This window comes from Lampetra fluviatilis, chromosome 4 (assembly GCF_964198595.1).
Source record: "Lampetra fluviatilis chromosome 4, kcLamFluv1.1, whole genome shotgun sequence".
In the NCBI taxonomy this organism is placed as follows: Eukaryota; Metazoa; Chordata; class Hyperoartia; order Petromyzontiformes; family Petromyzontidae; genus Lampetra; species Lampetra fluviatilis.
This window is the reverse complement of record NC_136278.1, coordinates 9,682,817-9,702,157: the sequence shown is the minus strand read 5'-3', so window position 1 is coordinate 9,702,157 and position 19,341 is coordinate 9,682,817. Positions and strand designations below refer to the sequence as shown.

The following is a 19,341-nucleotide window of genomic DNA, read 5'->3' as shown; positions in this document are numbered from 1 at the left end:
ACACACACACAAACTACACTGTAATTGTCATGTCTCAAGACATAATTTCCAAAAATATATACTGGGAGTCGGAGAACAGTTTGTTGCATAGTCTGACAATTCATATGTGCCAATTTTATTTTCTGGAACAATGTATCCAGGGCTGGTAAAATAAAGGGAGACCACTTGGAGGTAGCTCACCAAAGTAATGTAATTTTGGGACACCCAACTTTCTCCATAGCTGACTTGTGAGGGTATTTGCAGGTGCCACTCAAAATGCAATAGGGTGCTTTATGCGCACCCCGAGGTGTTCAATTCAATGACAAAAATTATCTCAGTAATGCATGTGTGCCGTGTCGAACATCTGGGAGCGCCTCACAGAATGAGTGCCTGTCTATACGAATTCCTAGTAAATCACAGAGAGACACACGGCAATGTCATACATGACTACACTGGAAGGACATCGAGTCTCTGCATTGCTGCTCATGAACCCAGGATGTTGATCATAGATGGAATGCAATTTTTTTCTCACAAAGTGTGATTTAATGGAACATTGAAAAATATTAACGTTTTAATTATACAACTTATTTTGGATCCGACTCGAGATGAAAGACTTGAATGTCTTAAGAAACCTACATTTTCTAATCCTAAGGTTAATATACTTCTTCTTGGTTCTTTCGGTAAAGTCACGTAGAAGGGAAGTAATAAAATAATAAAAATAAAACATAATAAAACAATTCTCACGACGTTTCGGCCACAACGCAAGCAGCCATCCTCAGGCGAAGAATGAAACACCCCAAGCTTGGAGCGTATATTTAAGCTGGGTTAGAGGGGGGGGAGGTGGGAAGAAGAGCGCCTAAACAAAATAATTTGCATATCAAGAGGAATTCAGCATATGGAAAATGCGTAGGAGGTGGGCGGGGGGGGGTTCCAAATCAATACTATGCCCGTGCATTATGCAGGATTAGCAGCATCAAAGGGGGGGGGGGGAAGGGGGGGAGCATTAACAAAGGAAAGGAATGTTAATAGTATGTAGCTGTAGTTACTAAACAACCACGTAAAAAACTACAGTATAAACTGCATGACAAACTAAAGTATAAACTACATAGCATCATCAGTAAACTTACTATACTCTACAATAAGCTGAGTTACTAACAGTAAGTAATACATGAAAAATTCTACGTTGTAAAAAATTATATAATATGCTTCCATCTAAACTTTATTCTCTTACATCACACGCGTCTATACCGTACTATATACTTCCATAGGCAAAACCAACATTAAATTACATACTGTATTGCTATAAACCACCCTATACCTTATACAGTATGTAATTTAATGTTGGTTTTGCCTATGGAAGTATATAGTACGGTATAGACGCGTGTGATGTAAGAGAATAAAGTTTAGATGGAAGCATATTATATAATTTTTTACAACGTAGAATTTTTCATGTATTACTTACTGTTAGTAACTCAGCTTATTGTAGAGTATAGTAAGTTTACTGATGATGCTATGTAGTTTATACTTTAGTTTGTCATGCAGTTTATACTGTAGTTTTTTACGTGGTTGTTTAGTAACTACAGCTACATACTATTAACATTCCTTTCCTTTGTTAATGCTCCCCCCCTTCCCCCCCCCCCCTTTGATGCTGCTAATCCTGCATAATGCACGGGCATAGTATTGATTTGGAACCCCCCCCGCCCACCTCCTACGCATTTTCCATATGCTGAATTCCTCTTGATATGCAAATTATTTTGTTTAGGCGCTCTTCTTCCCACCTCCCCCCCCTCTAACCCAGCTTAAATATACGCTCCAAGCTTGGGGTGTTTCATTCTTCGCCTGAGGATGGCTGCTTGCGTTGTGGCCGAAACGTCGTGAGAATTGTTTTATTATGTTTTATTTTTATTATTTTATTACTTCCCTTCTACGTGACTTTACCGAAAGAACCAAGAAGATGAATCCCTGCAGTCACGAAAGCTTTAAATCGAAAGTTAATATACTTGTTGAACTACCGTCACATGAGACATGTTACTCATGTTCTTTAGAGTCACAAGAATTTCTTCTGGTGGGTTACACATTGGGACGTTTGACACTGTACTTCATGAAGATCTCACTGAGTGAAAGAAAAACACCCACGCACACATGAAGGGGTTGGTGTTAATGTTCAACGGCCTGCACAGATGGATACATCGACCCATTTGCCGTACTACCATCTGTTCAGAACTTTGTCATCTTGTAGGTTTTTTTACATTTCGCAAATCTACGTGATGTTCCGATGTTACTTCCGTCTGAAGTATCTAGGCCCAAGTCGCTCATTATCAGTCATGATCTGCCCACTGCTGGATGAAGACCAATGTTAACTTGCATGGGTTCAATGTAATTCCAGTGTCCACCTCTCCATGTTTTCTTTCAACACTTTCCATTCTTTCAACACGTTTTCTTATCTTCATTAATGTCCACGTTTCGAATCCATGTCACAGAAAATAATATGCCTTTATTATGTTATTGACTTATGAGCACAAATGTACGTTGGATGCAGTAAAACAACATAAAGACACGTTGTTTGTCTTCCTTTTGTTGTAACAAATGAGTAAATTCCACCGCCAAATATTTTGGAGTAAGGCATCGAAAAAAATAAGAAAACCAGTTGGCCTGAGGCCACAACTGCCGCACTAAAGATATGCTAGCGGCCGCATGTATTTGAGTATGCTTTAATTGCCTTAAAGGAACTGAGAAGTGCAACCTCTTCATGTCACACTCTCTTCCTCTCTATGCCCCACCCCCTTTCTGATTAGGTCCCACCCTTTCTGGTTAGGCCCCACCCTTTCTGGTTAGGCCCCACCCCTTCTGGTTAGTTCCCACCCCTTCTCTTCCTCCTTTCCTTTTAGTGACTTGGCCATTATTCTTTAGGCCCCACCCCCTCACGCTAATTGGCAGGGGGATAGGTAGGGTAGGGCAGCTTCATGATAATAACCACAATAATAGATGGGAGGTCATGCTTATATGTGTCATGGAGAGGTAAATTGCAGCCTAATTCATATACAAAAATCGATGCGACTAATACCAAATAGTAAATGCAATCTATATTTCATATTGAATAATGCCTCCTAAAAGATTGGTGATCATTAACTCTAAGAAACCTGAAATAGATTGTCAGTATTTACGAAGACACTGTCTCAGCCTACTTGTTTAAGATTTAAAAAATGTGCGTCAATTAATGCCAATGTTTAATGCATAATGGATTGTATCATGTATAATAGATTACCTGGGCTTATACATTTTTTTTTTATTATTAAACAAGTATTGACCAGGCAGGTTATTAGAATGCACAAAGTACCTATGCTTTGCAATAAAGCATTACCGAATAATTATAAAAGAGCACACAAACAAAATCAATAAATGATTGATATTAAGCATTACTAATTAAATATAGATCATGTGGTACGGTATAATCACACAATGTAAACATATGTAGGTTACATGCATTATTAGCTATCACAGATTATCTGTCAAATGATACTGAACTTTATATTTGGAAGCCATGACAAACGGTACAAAGTCATTTATCAGCCAAAAAAACTCTGTACAGTGTATAGATTTACAAAATGGTCTGAATAAAGATGAAATGTAGGTAATTCGGTAATACTTGTTATGGTATTACTTCTTTTGATCACGCAAATACCAAAATAAAACCGTCGTACAACATATAAACACGGGGGTTACAAAAAGGCGTGCGTTTGGCTGTTGTGAGGTTTTAATACATTCCTTTGCCTCAAAACTAATACTTTCTGTTTACAATAATATTGGCCAAAGACTTTTAAAGTAATCCACTGCTAATATTTTACAACTATCAATTTCATCTGGTCTCACAGTTTACAGGATGACACCTGCACTTTGTAAACAATTGCTTTTTCAGTGGGTCTTTAACTGACTCTTTCCCAGTCTATTTACTAAGCAATAACTATTATTTCCTGTACCTAATTACACAGTCACACTCCCAAATGAATAAGGCAAATGATAAATAGAAAGATACAACAAACTTACTCACTCAATGGTCACTTACGTGTAAACAAAATAGACAATTATTGAGTTGCATTTTATATATGTATGCAAGCAGTAGTACAATAACATACCGTATTGCAAAATGCAAATGCTGACTGTTAGAAAAATAACACTGATTTGTCTTGACTCCCATTGCAATGGCTGCGGCTGAAGGAAAATATAACTACATCGATTTAAAAAAATACAGAATTCCATTCGCTTTTTATTTAAACACAGTTGCTGAGCACAGGCTTAAAGACCTTAGAGTTAAAAGGCCAGCAATAAATCGAACGAGCACAGTTGCGATCAACAAGAGTTGGCATGTTTCCTGAATTGGTCAAGGTTATATGAACATGGGGAAATAGACAATGGGAGTAAATTCCAAGGCCGAGCAGTGCAAGGAAAGAAGCAAAAAGAGAAGTGTTTTACTTGCAGTTGTGGTGGTTGAGCACAAGTAAGGACGAGATAAAAAACAAGTCAATCTGGTCGACCGAGTCTTCAAGACGGGTGGATTAATCAGTAAAGTTCATGGGCATGGTAACCATGGTAGTTTTGAGTGATAAGGAAACTAAACTAAAGTATGTTTATTTAGCAGGTAAGGCCCACTGAGATATTTTGCTCTTTTTTAGAAGCGTCATGGCGACAAATGATAGTCCAATGAAGTAGCTCATCATGTGGAAATGTATAGCAGCCAAATACTCTAAACGCATGTTTTTAAATGTGGAGGGAAACACACGAGGACCCGAAGAAAAATCAACGCGACCACGGGGAGAACATGCAAACTCCAAATATACAGGCATCAAGGGTCGGGCTCGAACCCACGACCTCTTGCATACCGGGCAAAGTAGTAAACGTCTCCCCACCGTGGCGATAAGGAGGTGACTGATTGCCAGTGAAGGAGTGGCTGGAGTGCTGTAAGGCTATTCTTGCTTTGAGACTAGAAAGATAGAAAGTTAAATAGAATGGTGGCCAGCGCAAAATAATTGTCCTCTGTCAAAATCCCTATTGCCGTTCATAAATACCGCTCCCATCCTTTCCTTTTCTATCTACTGCAAAGTGCAAACCTAGCATATCACATGAGAGTTTGTTAATTTAAAATTGAATTTCCACAGTATAACCAGAATTATATCTGTTATTTGATTTATATTTTGACAGGGGGTCAATTTGCACCGTCTAGAATTTGCAGGTTTGTTTGAATGGGCATACACCATTGTATGTAACGATGTTAAACGTTGAAAAGTTTAAAACTAACATCCAATTCTTGCATAATATACATGAGAATTAAAATGCCTTATATGCCAATGACACAGACATTTGTCTATTGTAACCTATGATACTTTAAGCTCAGAATATTAAAGAATACTCTGTACTTTCTTTATAAATATATATAACAAAAACATCTATGTAACGTGGCTGACATTACAACGGAGGTAGCATCAACAAACTCTCGTCTTTACATTCTCTTGTGTGAAAGAAGGCCAACATTTTGAATGCCAACATTTGTTTTTCCTATCAGTAAGAGTAAAAATCCTTTATCCATATAAATAAAGAAAGACCTTAATCTTTATGTATATCTCAAAAACCTCCAGGGTACTTTCCAACAAGGTAGAAAGCTGAAATTTGGTACACAGGTAGATTTTAGGACACAAACAACAGAAAAAAATAATCAGAAAATACGCGATTTTTTATTTTAAGACCCCCAAATCTTGAAGGAAATATATAAATACTCATCTTGAGGAACAAAAAGCATAAAGCATAATAACGGTTTAACAATTTATATAATAGTATACTATACCATTTAGTTGAATAAATTAGACCAAACCATGAAGTCATTTGTTAAATGCTTATTTTATTAAAAGTGACTAAATTAATATAATTAATCAGTCCATAAGAGTACAGGTAAAAAGAGCCTGAAGGGGCTTGCTAGATAAATGTTGGTGGTTCTTTACTCGCTGAACGTTGTCAGCTGCTGCATAAATGAATACAGTCCTGTAGTTTTTGTTAAAGAGTTTATTTAATTCGCTAGGTCGTTTTAATTTGAAGTTATTGTTATAGTGTTTAATATGTGAAATGCGTTAATAGTGTCAAATGTCAATAATTACATTATTGTTGTTATTTATGTTAAATAGTGAGCAGATAGGGAAACCAATATCAGATTCACAGCAGTGATGTTGCTAAGAAGTGAGGCAGCGAGAAACGGGCTGAGGGTTCGAGCTGGAGTCCCAGATTAAAATAAACCCACCTGCAAGAAGTCTCCACGTCCATTGTTGTGAGCCCAATTCACTGGTTTTCTTAATTTTTAATCAATGAATGTGCAGCCACCGAACTAGACATAGTGTACGCTCTCCAGTTCAAAAGTGCTACATGTGCACAAAAATATGCAACAGTAATTATCCAAACGTTTTGTAGGATTGGTTGATGTTATTTACTTATGACGTGTTTACTCTTTTTTTGGTGAAGGAGTTTGCAACCGCATAGAAGTTCACGGTTGTACTGTATTGTGATGAGTATTGCAAGATCCGATCGTGTCTGTCCGGCATTCGTTGACCTGCATTGGCTATTGGTTGCTGAACAAATACATTATAAAGTGGTGTTCATTACATATGTAGTGTAGCACAAGTCGGAGACGAGGTAGTTGCAGGAGGCACCTTCTTTATTATAACACTCTTTAGGTTCAACAGGTTCGCCTCCTTCCTTCTCATTGCTGTACAGCCCAGCATCGACACGGCCACGTTACACCGACGGCGTCGACCGAGACAGCCAACAACTGTCTGGCCGCGCAATTATTGAGTGAAGGCGGCAGCGACGAAGGCGGTGAAGACGACAGCGACGGCGAGACGATTCCAATCCCAGAACCAGTAGCCCGGAGCTCTCACTCTCCACTGGTTTTATCCTACTCGGCACGGCCTGGCTCCACCCTGGCCATGTCTCCCTTCTAGAACCCACTAGCGGGTTCCAGGGCTTCGCGACCCTTGCTCCAGTTCCTCCACCCTACCGGCACACCCGTGTATATGCTCAATGGTGTGTGTGCTAACTGTCCACCGTAGTTGCTGGACAGCAGTCAGCGCTATGTCACTACATCAACCCCCACCCCCCCCCCGTTAAAAAAGCAGCCGCCTTGGCTGCCAATACAGCAGCCGCAACCGGTGAAAGAAGAAAAAAATAAGAAAAAAAAGATTTTAAAAATTACAGTCGCGACACAACCGCAGTGCCCCCGTGCAAACCAACAACAAACAGCCCAATGCGGCGCTCCCTGCAACCCGACAGCACATAGTACAACGCGGTGTTCCCCGCACGAACCGACGGCACATAGCACAACGTGGTGCCCCCCACAACACACCCAGCACAATGCGGCACTCCCCGCGTGAACCGACAAAAACACCCAACGCAACCCCTTACACAGGCCCTTACCCCTAACACCCTCTCTCCCCCATATCCCACCGTGCAAGGGAGAGTTCGCTTTTACCAGAACGTAGCTTACTTGAGCCAGTCTTTAACACCGGTAATCCCTGCCTTCGCAGGGTCTTGCACCCCTGGGACTCCGAGGAATGGGGAGAGATGAAGGAGGAAGAAGAAACCAGCGACCTAACGGGCATGGCCCCTCGCTGAATTGGCCGCATCTGTCCAGATAGGGTCCCCGACACCTCGCACATGGAGGTCTAGGAAGGCCTTCGAGACCCGGGTTCGGTGGGGCTTGGGAACACGTTGCCAGTGGGTTGGAGGGCATCGGCGACACTGCCGGCGCCCAGCTGACACCCGACACTGTATAGCGATATGGCCTAACCGGCCACACATGAAACACTTAGGCCGTGGGTTCCGAGGGGGGATGGGACTGCCCCAGCTGCCAATCCACGCCGCCCTCATGTCCTCCATTCACCATGGCCCAGCCTCTACCTTTGACCGATGCTGGTGGTACTCGTAGGCTTGCATTTTTCGGGCCACCATTAAGGACAAGATCTCTGCGCCAACGACCAAGTGCAGGGCGATCTTCAACTCCCACGCCATCATCCCTCAGCCTATCCGCCACCTAGAATACGAGTGCCCCCTCATCCAAGTGCGAGTATGCCTCCCGTCCAAGCACCAGCAGCGCCTCCCGGAAAGCGTAGGGCATCTCGGAATCCCTTCGCTCTCTTTGGAGAAACCTTTTGCAGGCCTCCCGTGGCAGGTCAAAAAAGGCCACTTGCAGCGCCGGTGACCTCTGCGCCCTTTCTGCGCGTTCCCGTGCTCGCCTTAAAATAGCGCCCGCTGCCCATGGTAGGTCTTCCAGCGGCAAAATGGCACCCACCATATGCACGGTCTCCGGTCCGGACTCCTCCGCTCCCGCTCCAAGGAAAGCTCCAGCCGGGGTCTCCCCGTGACTCCTCTTCTCGCCGCTGACAGCGGCGTGCCTTCCGCGACATCCCGCACAGCCTCTCGACACGGCGGTCCTCCGCCATGCTACGTGGTCAGCGCGTGACCATGGAAAATCACGCCGCTCTCCAATCTATTCGCAGATGCGTAGCCGCTTTCCCACTGAGGCATAGCCGCTCTCCCGCAGATACTTAGCCGCTTTCCCGCCGATGTGTAGCCGCTCTTCCGCCGATGCATGGCCGCTCTACCCGCAGATGCATCCACTCTTCTCTAATGCGCAGTGGCTGTCACGCTGATCCGCGGCGGCTCTCCCGCTGCTCCGCAGCCAACGGGCTTCGTAACCGGGGTCCCGGGGCTATCGGAGGGATGACTGTCCTGCCGTCCTCGTCCCGATGACACTGTAGGTGGGTTCCTCTTCAGAGTTACTTTGGAACCCCACTTCTGACACCAGATGTAGTGGAGCACAAGTCGGACACGAGGTAGTTGCAGGAGGCACCTTCTTTATTATAACACTCTTTAGGTTCAATAGGTTCGCCTCCTTCCTTCTCGTTGCCGTACAGCCCAGTCTAGACACAACCCTAACTGCGTTACACTGACAGCGTCGACCGAGACAGCCAACAACTGTCTGAGCGCACAATTATCGAGTGAAGGTGGCAGCAACAAAGGTGGCGAAGATGACAGCAACAGTGAGACAAGTCCACTCCCAGAACCGGCAGCCCGGAGCTCTCACTCTCCACTGCTTTTATCCTACTCGACGCGGCATGGCTCTGCTCTTGCCGTGTCTCCCTTCTTGAACCCACTAGCGGGTTCCAGGGTTCCCGATGAGGTCTTCCATGACCCTTGCCCCAGTTCCTCCGCCCTGCCGGCACACCCGTATATATGCTCAATGGCGTGCGCGCTAACTGTCCACCGCAGTTGCCACTGCTGGACAGCAGTCGGCGCTATGTCACTACACATACAAAGTGCTTGCCACAAATGAACCACAATATCTTGCAGATCTTGTCAAGGAGCATAACCCATCATGCAAATTCTAGTCATCCTCTGAGTGGCTTTCGGCTAACCATCAAACAATGACAGTCACTCCATCGCGCGCTTTCAGATGCACTTATGCGGCTGTCTGGAATGCTCTTCCTTCAGATATTAGGAAGCCACTAGAACTATGCACTTTTAAATATAAATTGAAAATGTATTTCTTTGTAACTTTGTGTTTAGTTTTTTGTCTTTCCACCATAGCTCCTCTTTTGTTAAATGTTTGTACTTATTTTATATATTTGATGCAAAATTTTACAAAAAAATTACCCCCAGGGACCTATCCTAAATTTGTATCATGGTTATTTCGGTAAAGTCACGTAGGTAGAAAAAATAATAGATCACGACGTTTCGATCGCAACGCAAGCAATCGTCATCAGGCGGAAGAAAGATGACGATTACTTGCGTTGCAATCTAAACGTCGTGATCTATTATTTTTTCTACCTATGTGACTTTACCGAAAGAACCAAAGAGTATGGATTCCTGCAGTCACGAAAGCTTCAAATTCGATTTACATTGTTTTGCCTTCCATCACGTTTTGCAAGCAACACATCCCCAACTTAAATAGAGGATTTACCGTACAACTAAATTCACTTCTGAAGAAGCTCCCTGCAATTGAAGCTGAAATGAATGCAACTGAATTCAGTTCTTGAATAAGCTCCCATCATGTGTGAGCTAAATTTCAAAAACACCATGCTGAACAGCATTCAGTTAAACTTGAAAACACATCTGTGCAAGCAAATGAATGCTCATAAAATGGCAAGAGTTTCCTGGAGATGGTCAATATATGCTTGGATTACAGTATGTGAGTTTCAGTAAAATTAGGCTTCAGTGACTTAACACAATTGAATTGAATTATCTTCTGACTGATGTGCTGCATTTTTTTTTCTTTCAGATTTCAGAAATATTTTAAGGGCCTGTATGTTTTCTGCGAGCTGATTTGCACTTGTCTTTTATCTCAAACAGTAAGCAGGCCAAAACACGTGTTCTCAATGCATTGAACTTTGAATGCAAACTAATGTAACTCTTGACGATACTTTTAAAATTTCGCACAAATTGCTCAAAGTAACAATTTCTGGGATACTATCATGCTGTTTGCACATGAGCCTGGAACAGGCTTAAGCTAACTGCAAAACATTATCACTTTTTATTATTATTACTACATAAAACAATACCCTCAATTTAACAAATACTAAAGTTAAAGAACAGTAAGTGTAGCAACAAGTCAATGTAATGTATTCCTCAAATGAGCATCGAGGCAGTGCTCATCTCCTGTACTTCCCCGCAAAATGGTACTGATTACATTGACCCCAGAGGGATGATAGTCAAGATATGAACTCGGAACCTTCCGATTGTGGGACACTTACTCTCCTGCCGAGCCACCTAGCAACACTGTGTACCCAAAGTGTGGGGAATAATTATAAAGCAATCACCAAAAACGTATTAAAACCCCACAACTGAAACTCCGCTTGATGATATGGGAGAACCTAATACAGTATTGCATATATGTGAGCATACATTAATTAAACTTTTAAATGGCTAGTAATAACCATGGCGCGGCAGTGGCTTGGCAGGAGCCTGCGCTCGGCAGATAATGCTGAGAGCCACCGAGATCACAGTGCAAGTCTCACCCTGGGGGGAGGGGGGGATATTGCCAAAATTCAGCTTCGTGTGGCTGAACCAACTGAGGACCGCGAGTGAGTGTGTCACCTAACCTGTGGTGAAGGAGGTATGTGATGGCAGTTGTGAGCAGGCAGAGGAGGAGCAATGCTGTGCAAGCGTAGACTACGGGGTGCAGCGGCTCCCCCCGCAAGCGAGCGGACTGCGAGGTGTCGAGCCCAGCCTCCTACAAAGGGACACACGTGGGACATTTATTAATTACAGAACGTCGGCACAAAACGGCGGGTCCATTGTGGGCTATTAGCGCTGCAAATGCAACCATCGTCCCCGGGACGGAGGCGCTGACACTCAAACTTGGCATGGCTGAAAGCGTTGCTGGTTGGCAGGGGGGCGAGTTGCAATTGTTGGATAATTCGGATGGCTATGAGCGTAGGGCACATTAACTGTGCAACGTGTGAACTTCTCTTGTTACTACGCAGAAATTATCCATACAATCAGCAATGAGTACTTAAAACAAGATATATGGTCTTAATCTTGATTTGAAGCTTTCGTGACTCTTTGGTTCTTTCGGTAAAGTCACGTAGGTAGAAATGTGGTCTTTTAAATGACATTTTTATGAGCACCATTTAATTCAAACATGCAGCAGATATTGGAACCTACAGAAATAACGGGCCATAAGCAGTCTATAACCAAAGAACGCCTTAGACCTGCAACACATTTGTATGGTACTTTACTCGTGGAGGGTTGGGGGGGTGACGTCAGCAGGCACACTGTTACGCTTCCGCATGCGCGGGTGACATGGCAGATATGTGACGTCACAGCTCACTTGCCGTGCAAAATATATGCATTATTGCGCCTTCCCGTCCCCAAACAAATACAAAAGTCTATTTTTATAATTTTTGCATGGTGTACAGTCTGGAAAGTACCCACATGGCAAATTTCAAGTTTGTTGCATGTCGGGAAGTACGCTAAACATTTTGAACAGACACAATCACAAATTTCCCTTATATATAGACTAGCCTTTTGCCCGTCCAAGGACGGGTGTATTGCAGTAAATATGAAACTTGCAAGCGAAAAGCAGGGACTGGCCGACGTGTAGTGAAGTCACGTGTGGGACACACAGACATTCTTGGCTCATTATAGTAGTAAATATATGCAACATTATAGTGTTGTTTGAATCACCAAAAATTATAAACCAAACCATTCTAATAGCTCTCCAATGAGTTTTCAGCATGATGCCTTTTCAACAATTGAATTTGCTCCCAGCATGTGGAAGGAAATGTCAGACACTACGCCGAACAATGAGCAGTAAGCCTCAAACTGATATCAGCGAGCAATACAACACATCCACGGAAATCTACACAGTAAAGCCTTCTAATGCCAGTCATACGTTTAGCCAAGTAAAATCTACTGCAATATTCCATTATTTCTTAGCTTACCATTTAAGAAAATGACATGCTGTCATGTCATAAAATGATATATAAAGAAATGATATGCTATAATTTAATCAAATGATACGTTTGTGCAAATAGTGCCTTGAGCAGTTGTGAAGAAAATAGGGTAACCAAGAAACTTTGACATTTCTCAGGCCAGTAAAACAAACATAGAATACAATTTAAGTTTTGGCAATGCAGGTAAGGATTTCTCTCAAGGTCAATCCAAAATACAGCCATCACAGTACTTGCTCAAAACCACTAAAACACAATCCCAATGCTTCCTCAGGTGAGAAACTCCATCCCTTCGAGAGTGAATGCTATAATGAATTTGCCTGTAAAGCATTCAAATCATAGCAGCAATTCAAAATGTATAGTACTCTCAATTAACAGAACAGAAGAAAACACTCTGGATACCTTATGACGTGCAGACATTGACGTGCTTTTTTTCATGCTTAAAATTGCCTGCTACATTTAACATTCTCCAAGGAAAATTAACGGTGGATAACACAGCAACATTGTAAGGATAATTTATGACTGAATAATAAAGGAAAAATTATACACGTGTTCAATATACGTGGAATACCATTTAGCCAAAATTCCCCCCCATGGCTACATGGGCAATAACTCTATACCAGCCTTCACGGTTCTCTCAACTGCTATCTACATTGTCTATAGAGTATTTTTAAATTTCTAATCCAGAGCCAAAATTGCACGAATCTTTAAATATGACAAGACAACGATTCCCCATTTAGGCCAAATCAATGCTGGGGCAAGTGCTATTAGCGAGCACCTATAGAGGCTTGCATGGCACACGAGGAGTGGGTGGCCAACACCACGCCCGACCGCCTTTCTCCCCCCAGTGGCGATATTTTCACATCACACCAGGTACTCATTTGAGGTTGAGTCGACCTAGGGGGGGCCCAGGACCGGTTAGATAATCGTCACTGGTGTTGAACGTGAGCGGGAATGGAACTCGAGTCACCGGATTTGTCGCGCAGCATGCTAACCACTGCACCACCTCTCTCCATCAAATGGCAATCATTGCATCTACGTACATTAAACAGTTAATTATGTTAATTCAAGTAAAAAAATCCTTATTTACATTTTTTATTATTTAAATCAAAGTCACTTCGGTAGTCAATGAACACTACAACAATAGGTTGTAATTGAGACTAATATCATTATTTCTGTACGTTAATATTAATAATTATTTGGGGTTAATCCGACTGATAAGATTAGGATCAAGATTAAGATTGAAATTCTGGCTGCAGTTAAGAACGTCTACTTGAAAAAGTAATAATAAGACGGGTCTTCAAATTTTTAGACGTCGTTTGCTTCAGAGATGACATGTGCTGTTTATTATGGATTTTGATGTGCTGAATTCAAATATGACAATTAAAACAACTGATTGGCTACTGTTCCCAAGATATTTAAGATTTTTAATTTAGATGTGTGTTTATGGTTGCTTTACATGATAACATGTCATCTGTACTGTTTATGTAACACTTTCAAAATCAGCAAAAGTGGTATATAAATAAAATGTATTATGAAACAAAAGGCAAAAAACTAGTATATATAAGTACATAGTTTAGTCGTTTTTCAGTGTCTACTCAGCGCTTCTTGGCTTGTCTCTTGTATTAATTAAATGGACCATCTCTTGTCACTGTCCAGCAATAGTGTGCAAGCATTGATGGGCCCCATTTGCCCTGATAGCGTTTCTCCATTGTTGCAATGTCCTGGTGAAATCGCTCGCCATACTCATCGCTCACTGCTCCACAGTTCGGTGGGAAAAAAATCTAGATGAGAGTGCAAAAATGTATCTTTAGTGACATGTTGCAACCGAGGCTTTTGTATGCCTTGAGGAGGTTTTCCACCAACTCCCTGTAGTTGTCTATTTTGTTGTTTCCGAGAAAATGTGTTGCCACAAACTGGAAGGCTTTCTATGCCATATTTTCCTTACCACGCAGTGCACTGTCAAATGCATCATCTCGAAGGTCACGAATCTGAGGACCAACAAAGACACCTTCCTTTAGCTTAGCTTCACTTAACCTTGGAAATTTTCCACGGAGGTACTTGAAAGCTGCTTGTGTTTTGTCCATGGCTTTGACAAAGTTCTTCATCAGACCCAGCATGATGTATAAGGGTGGTAACAACATCTTCCTTTATTCAACAAGTGGTGGATGCTGAACACTTTTCCTCTCAGGCTCCAATGACTGTCGGAGTGGCTAATCTATCTTGATTTAGTGGGAATCTCTCGCACGACTATCCCATTTGCAGAGAAAACAGCAGTACTTTGTGTATCCAGTCTGCAGACCAAGCAAAAGAGCAACAGCCTTCAAATCGCCACAAAGCTGCCACTAATGTTGGTCATAGTTTATGCACCTCAAAAGTTCATATGGACTGCATGACCAACTGGAATGTATGCCAAAACATTGCCAATATGCAGCAAACAGCTTTAAGACTCATCTTCCATTAATCAACGAACAGTCTCCACTCATCTGGGATCATGAAAGATGTTGAGGGCTATACTCTTAGACTTTTTCGGTAAAGTCACGTAGGTAAAAATAATATTAAAATAATTACTGTAGCTACAGTAATTTTACTGGAGCAGTTACACCCGATGACGGAGGCTTGTGTTGCTTCCAAAACGTCGTGATTTTGATGTAGTTATTTTCATTTATTATTATTTTTTACCTACGTGACTTTACCGAAAAAACCTAAAAGTATGAATCCTTGTAGTCACGAAAGCTTCAAATATAGAATGTTGAGTGGCTGCCATCACACCATCAATGTTGCAGGCTACAAGATAATCTTCCATGAAGACGAATGGGACAAGATCATTTTGTCTGTCACGGAACATGGAAACCCTATCATCACCTGCCAGGAGATTCCACTGCTGCAGTGTGGAGCCCAACAGCTCTGCCTTACTCTTGGGTAGTTCGAAATCCCTGACAAGGTCTTTCAGTTCACCTTCTGTTACGAGGTGTGGTTCAGAGGAGGAGGATGGCAGAAAATATGGGTCATGTGACCTTGATCGTTCAGGACCAGAAGTTTCATCCTCTTCCTCGTCTGACTCAAGTGAGTGATTCTGGTGCATCACGAACGGGCAGTCCTTCTCCGTGGGGTACTGGGCGTATAGCTGATGGAATGTTTGGATAATGCACAGTCCACGTTTTCTTCTTTGACACACCTTTCCCAACTGGAGGTGTCATGCAGAAGTAACAATTGCTTATATGATCTGTTGGCTCTCTCCAAATCATTGGCACTGCAAAAGGCATAGATTTCCTTTTCCTGTTCAACCACTGACAAATATTTGTTGCACAAGTGTTGAAGCATATGTGTGGGGCCCAAATCTTGTCCTGATCTCCAATTTTTCAGCCAAAATAAAGGCTTGTCTTAACCATAGTGGTTATACTGCGCTTTTGTGATGCAAAAATCACTTCACCACAAACATAGCAGAAGTGATCTGCATTGTTCACACAAGTACGAGGCATCTCTGCTCACTTTGGCCAAACAGAAATGTGTCCCTTTGCAAAATCGAACACTGACAATTAAGAGAGCACGACACTGTATGATTTCTAGAGCTGATATCGGGCAATTTGTTCAGCAGAGGGATGTAAGCCTAGTTATGATTGCATCATCCATGACTTCTGGGAATAACATGATGCAATTCATATCATGTATGATGCAATACCAGGTTCAGATTGCATAATTAATTGTTTTTCTCAAAAAGCAAGTACTGTCCAAACTCAGTCATAGATTTACTCATAGATCCAGTCAAATATGTATTTTAGTCATTTATGTTTAAAAGTGAGGCTCATTTTCTTTATAACTCACTTATCTTCTGCCATCCCCAAGTCAAGGGTCGTATATACTGACCCAGTAGCATATCTTGAAAACTAGAGCCAATCAACAATTTTAAGCATCATTTTCATTCTCAGGGACCAGAATTAGTAAAGTTGGACTACATTTATTTCGGAAGCAATTTGGCTGTAGAACAGTGTAATCACTTATTACGATATCTTGCAAGGAGTACTTCGAGTTTAAATCAAGTCAGAGAACCTCCATGCTCAAACGAGCAATGCAGCCACTTTTATTTCCATTGCTGTTCTTGATCCAGTGGTGAAATTCTACATTACTATGATAACCACAACTTATTTCCCATAAATGATCAACTATAAAGGGATGATGAGATGGGTTAGATCTCCAGTATTTGAACTTACACCTTTTCAATTGCTTAGTCTAGTGTTCTAACCACAGCTTTACCAAGTAGGAATAAAGTTAAAGTGATGCATTTTAAATGCTTAAGCATTTTATTTAAAATGTGTAACCTTTTGCATACTAATTAGCAGGTGTATTGGCATTACCTCCTGTGGTAAAGATATTCTGCACTGTTGAGCACATAGTGACGACAAAAAGACAAACTATGGGACAATTGATATGTTGCACGTGAGATTATCATGACATTAAACTGTAAGTAGCATGCAAAAGTTGTAAAAATGTAAGTAAAAAAATCACCCATGTCAAAATAAATCATCATAATCCTACAGCATTTATTGTAAGATGTCTGTCATTCTGCTTATAACTGATGAGCCCAAAGTACAGTGACACCAGAATTAAGCAAAATAAAACCCTTCCAGTTCTGGAGAGAATGCAATTATTGGGTGATTATGATCATTCCATAGACACCTATTGACGGATGGCTGAATCAATATGTTTCAAACCATCATCACGATAGTAATGTTCATATATTGAAAGTTGTTCGGCCATCATTCTGCTTTTAACTTATGTTAATGTGATGACCGTGCTTTGAGGGGCAAATCTGTGCCAGAAAGGCGTCATGTGTTTAAGAAAAAAATAAAATTGCCTTGACTTGACACCATAGGTAGTATGATAATAAGCATCCGTGTAAATAGGATCCTTCCTGTGGATACTGCCATGTTGGCAAGGTGACATCAAAGGCACTGCCATAGCTAGTGCATACAAATCATGATGTTGGAAAACTGCATCGGTTTTGGAGTTGTTTAATAAGGTTTTACCACGTATTGTTTGGCATGATGTCCGACGTTATACTTCACATGCCGGGAACTACTTCAGCTTGACGTGCTGGGAACTTCTTCATGAACTTCAGGAAGCTGGCAGCAAAATGCTGGACATCATGCCGAACCACATGGCGTACAATCCAGAAACACGATCCAGAAACACGTGGCCCAGGCTATGTTTTTTTACATTGTGTAAATACTTAAACTTCACTATTATTTTGAGGCGGCTCCTCCCTGGAATGTTTGGCTCATTTATGTCTCGGTTCTTTTTTGCACAGAGGAGGAAAATGGAGTACCGGGAGAATTCCCATCTACAAAAGGAAAAAAAAGAACACTCAAACGCAGCATAGATAGGCCAACATCCTAATTGCAGTGCTGGCTCTCACAGGCAGCTTGGTGTTTCTACAGGTGGATGTCCCACCCATATCATCTCTGTGAAATCCACTCACGATACATCCGAGTCACTGGTTTGTGGATGTGGCTTAATGCCCAATATCTATAGAAAACTGAGCAAATGCGTGTGCTAGGGACAGGATGTGTAAAGCTATTGTGGAGCTATAGCCAAGGACTAATGTTAATTACATCATTTTACATCACCTTGAGATTTATTTTCCTGTTCATTGGCATATGTCCACATGATATAATTGAAATGCACTTTTAAATTTGGCCAAACATCTTGGAAAAGACCTTGCACTTACAAAACACCAAATTCTAGTGGACTGTGTGTTTATATTATTACATAATGAGATTTGAAGTGCTTTGCATGTTTTCATAAAATAATTTGAGTCTTTCATCTACCAGCGCGTGTGACTTTAATAAAAAAGGGAGCGGTTGAATTAACTTTTTTTTTATTCTTTGGGTCTTTCGGTGAAGTCACATAGATAGGTTCGAAGAAAATAACAAAATAACAAAAAACTACGTTTCGATCGCAACACAAGCGATCGAAACGTCGTAGTTTTTTGTTACTTTGATATTTTTTCTTTGAACCTATCTACGTGACTTTACCGAAATACGCAAATAATATGAATTCCTGCACTCACGAAAGCTTTAAGTGAAGATTTAATTTACTTTGTTTGACGAGCAACACTTGGGCCAATGCAATACCACTATTTAATGTGACCATGATAGCTATGTTTTTGCATTTTTGTGAAAGCACTGTGGAAATTACTCAGCTGATGTGCATTCTTTGGTTCAACAGCCTTAACCAAAGTCATATGAAGCATACTCTGGGAGTTGGTTGCACTACTTAATTTATGCATAAACTGACGTAATTATTTATCTTTATATATGTTTTTCTTTTAACTATCATGTGTCATAAGAGACCATGGTAATTAGCAACACGACTGCAGAGGACATTTTTTTATTATATTTAAATTGCGTTAGTCATCACATGCTTATACAGACAATAACAGCAATAATAGGCTAACATTATGATACGCTTATTACATGTTACGAAAATAAAGATTTATATTTAGACTCTGTATATTCATAGGGCAATATCCATAGACCTTTACGTTCCCAGTTTAGGTTGAGTTTATTTGATTTATTCTTTGGTTCTTTCGGGAAAGTCACGTAGGTATAAAATAAAATAAATCACGACGTTTCGGGCACAACAAAAGCGTCCAGACCATGCTTTCCCACCTGATGATGGACGCTTGTATTGCGCCCGAAACGTCGTGATTTATTTAATTTTATACCTACGTGACTTTACCGAAAGAACCAAAGAGTATGGATTCCTGCAGTCACGAAAGCTTCAAATCAAGATGTATTTGATTTGTTACACAGATTATCCCATTTAGCCAGTAACCTAGCATATTCTACAAGCGAGATCAGTGGTGCGGGAG

General features: G+C 41.4%; 1 protein-coding gene across 1 annotated transcript in view; it reads right to left on the bottom strand.

Moving 5' to 3' along the window:
* Nucleotides 1-19,341, bottom strand: part of LOC144931556 (adhesion G protein-coupled receptor A1-like) — a 160,232-nt gene that overhangs the window by 90,716 nt on the left and 50,175 nt on the right. The window contains exon 2 of the mRNA XM_078855526.1: nt 11,115-11,245. Within this exon, the coding sequence (XP_078711652.1) occupies nt 11,115-11,245 (131 nt within the window). The remainder of the gene's footprint in view (nt 1-11,114; nt 11,246-19,341) is intronic.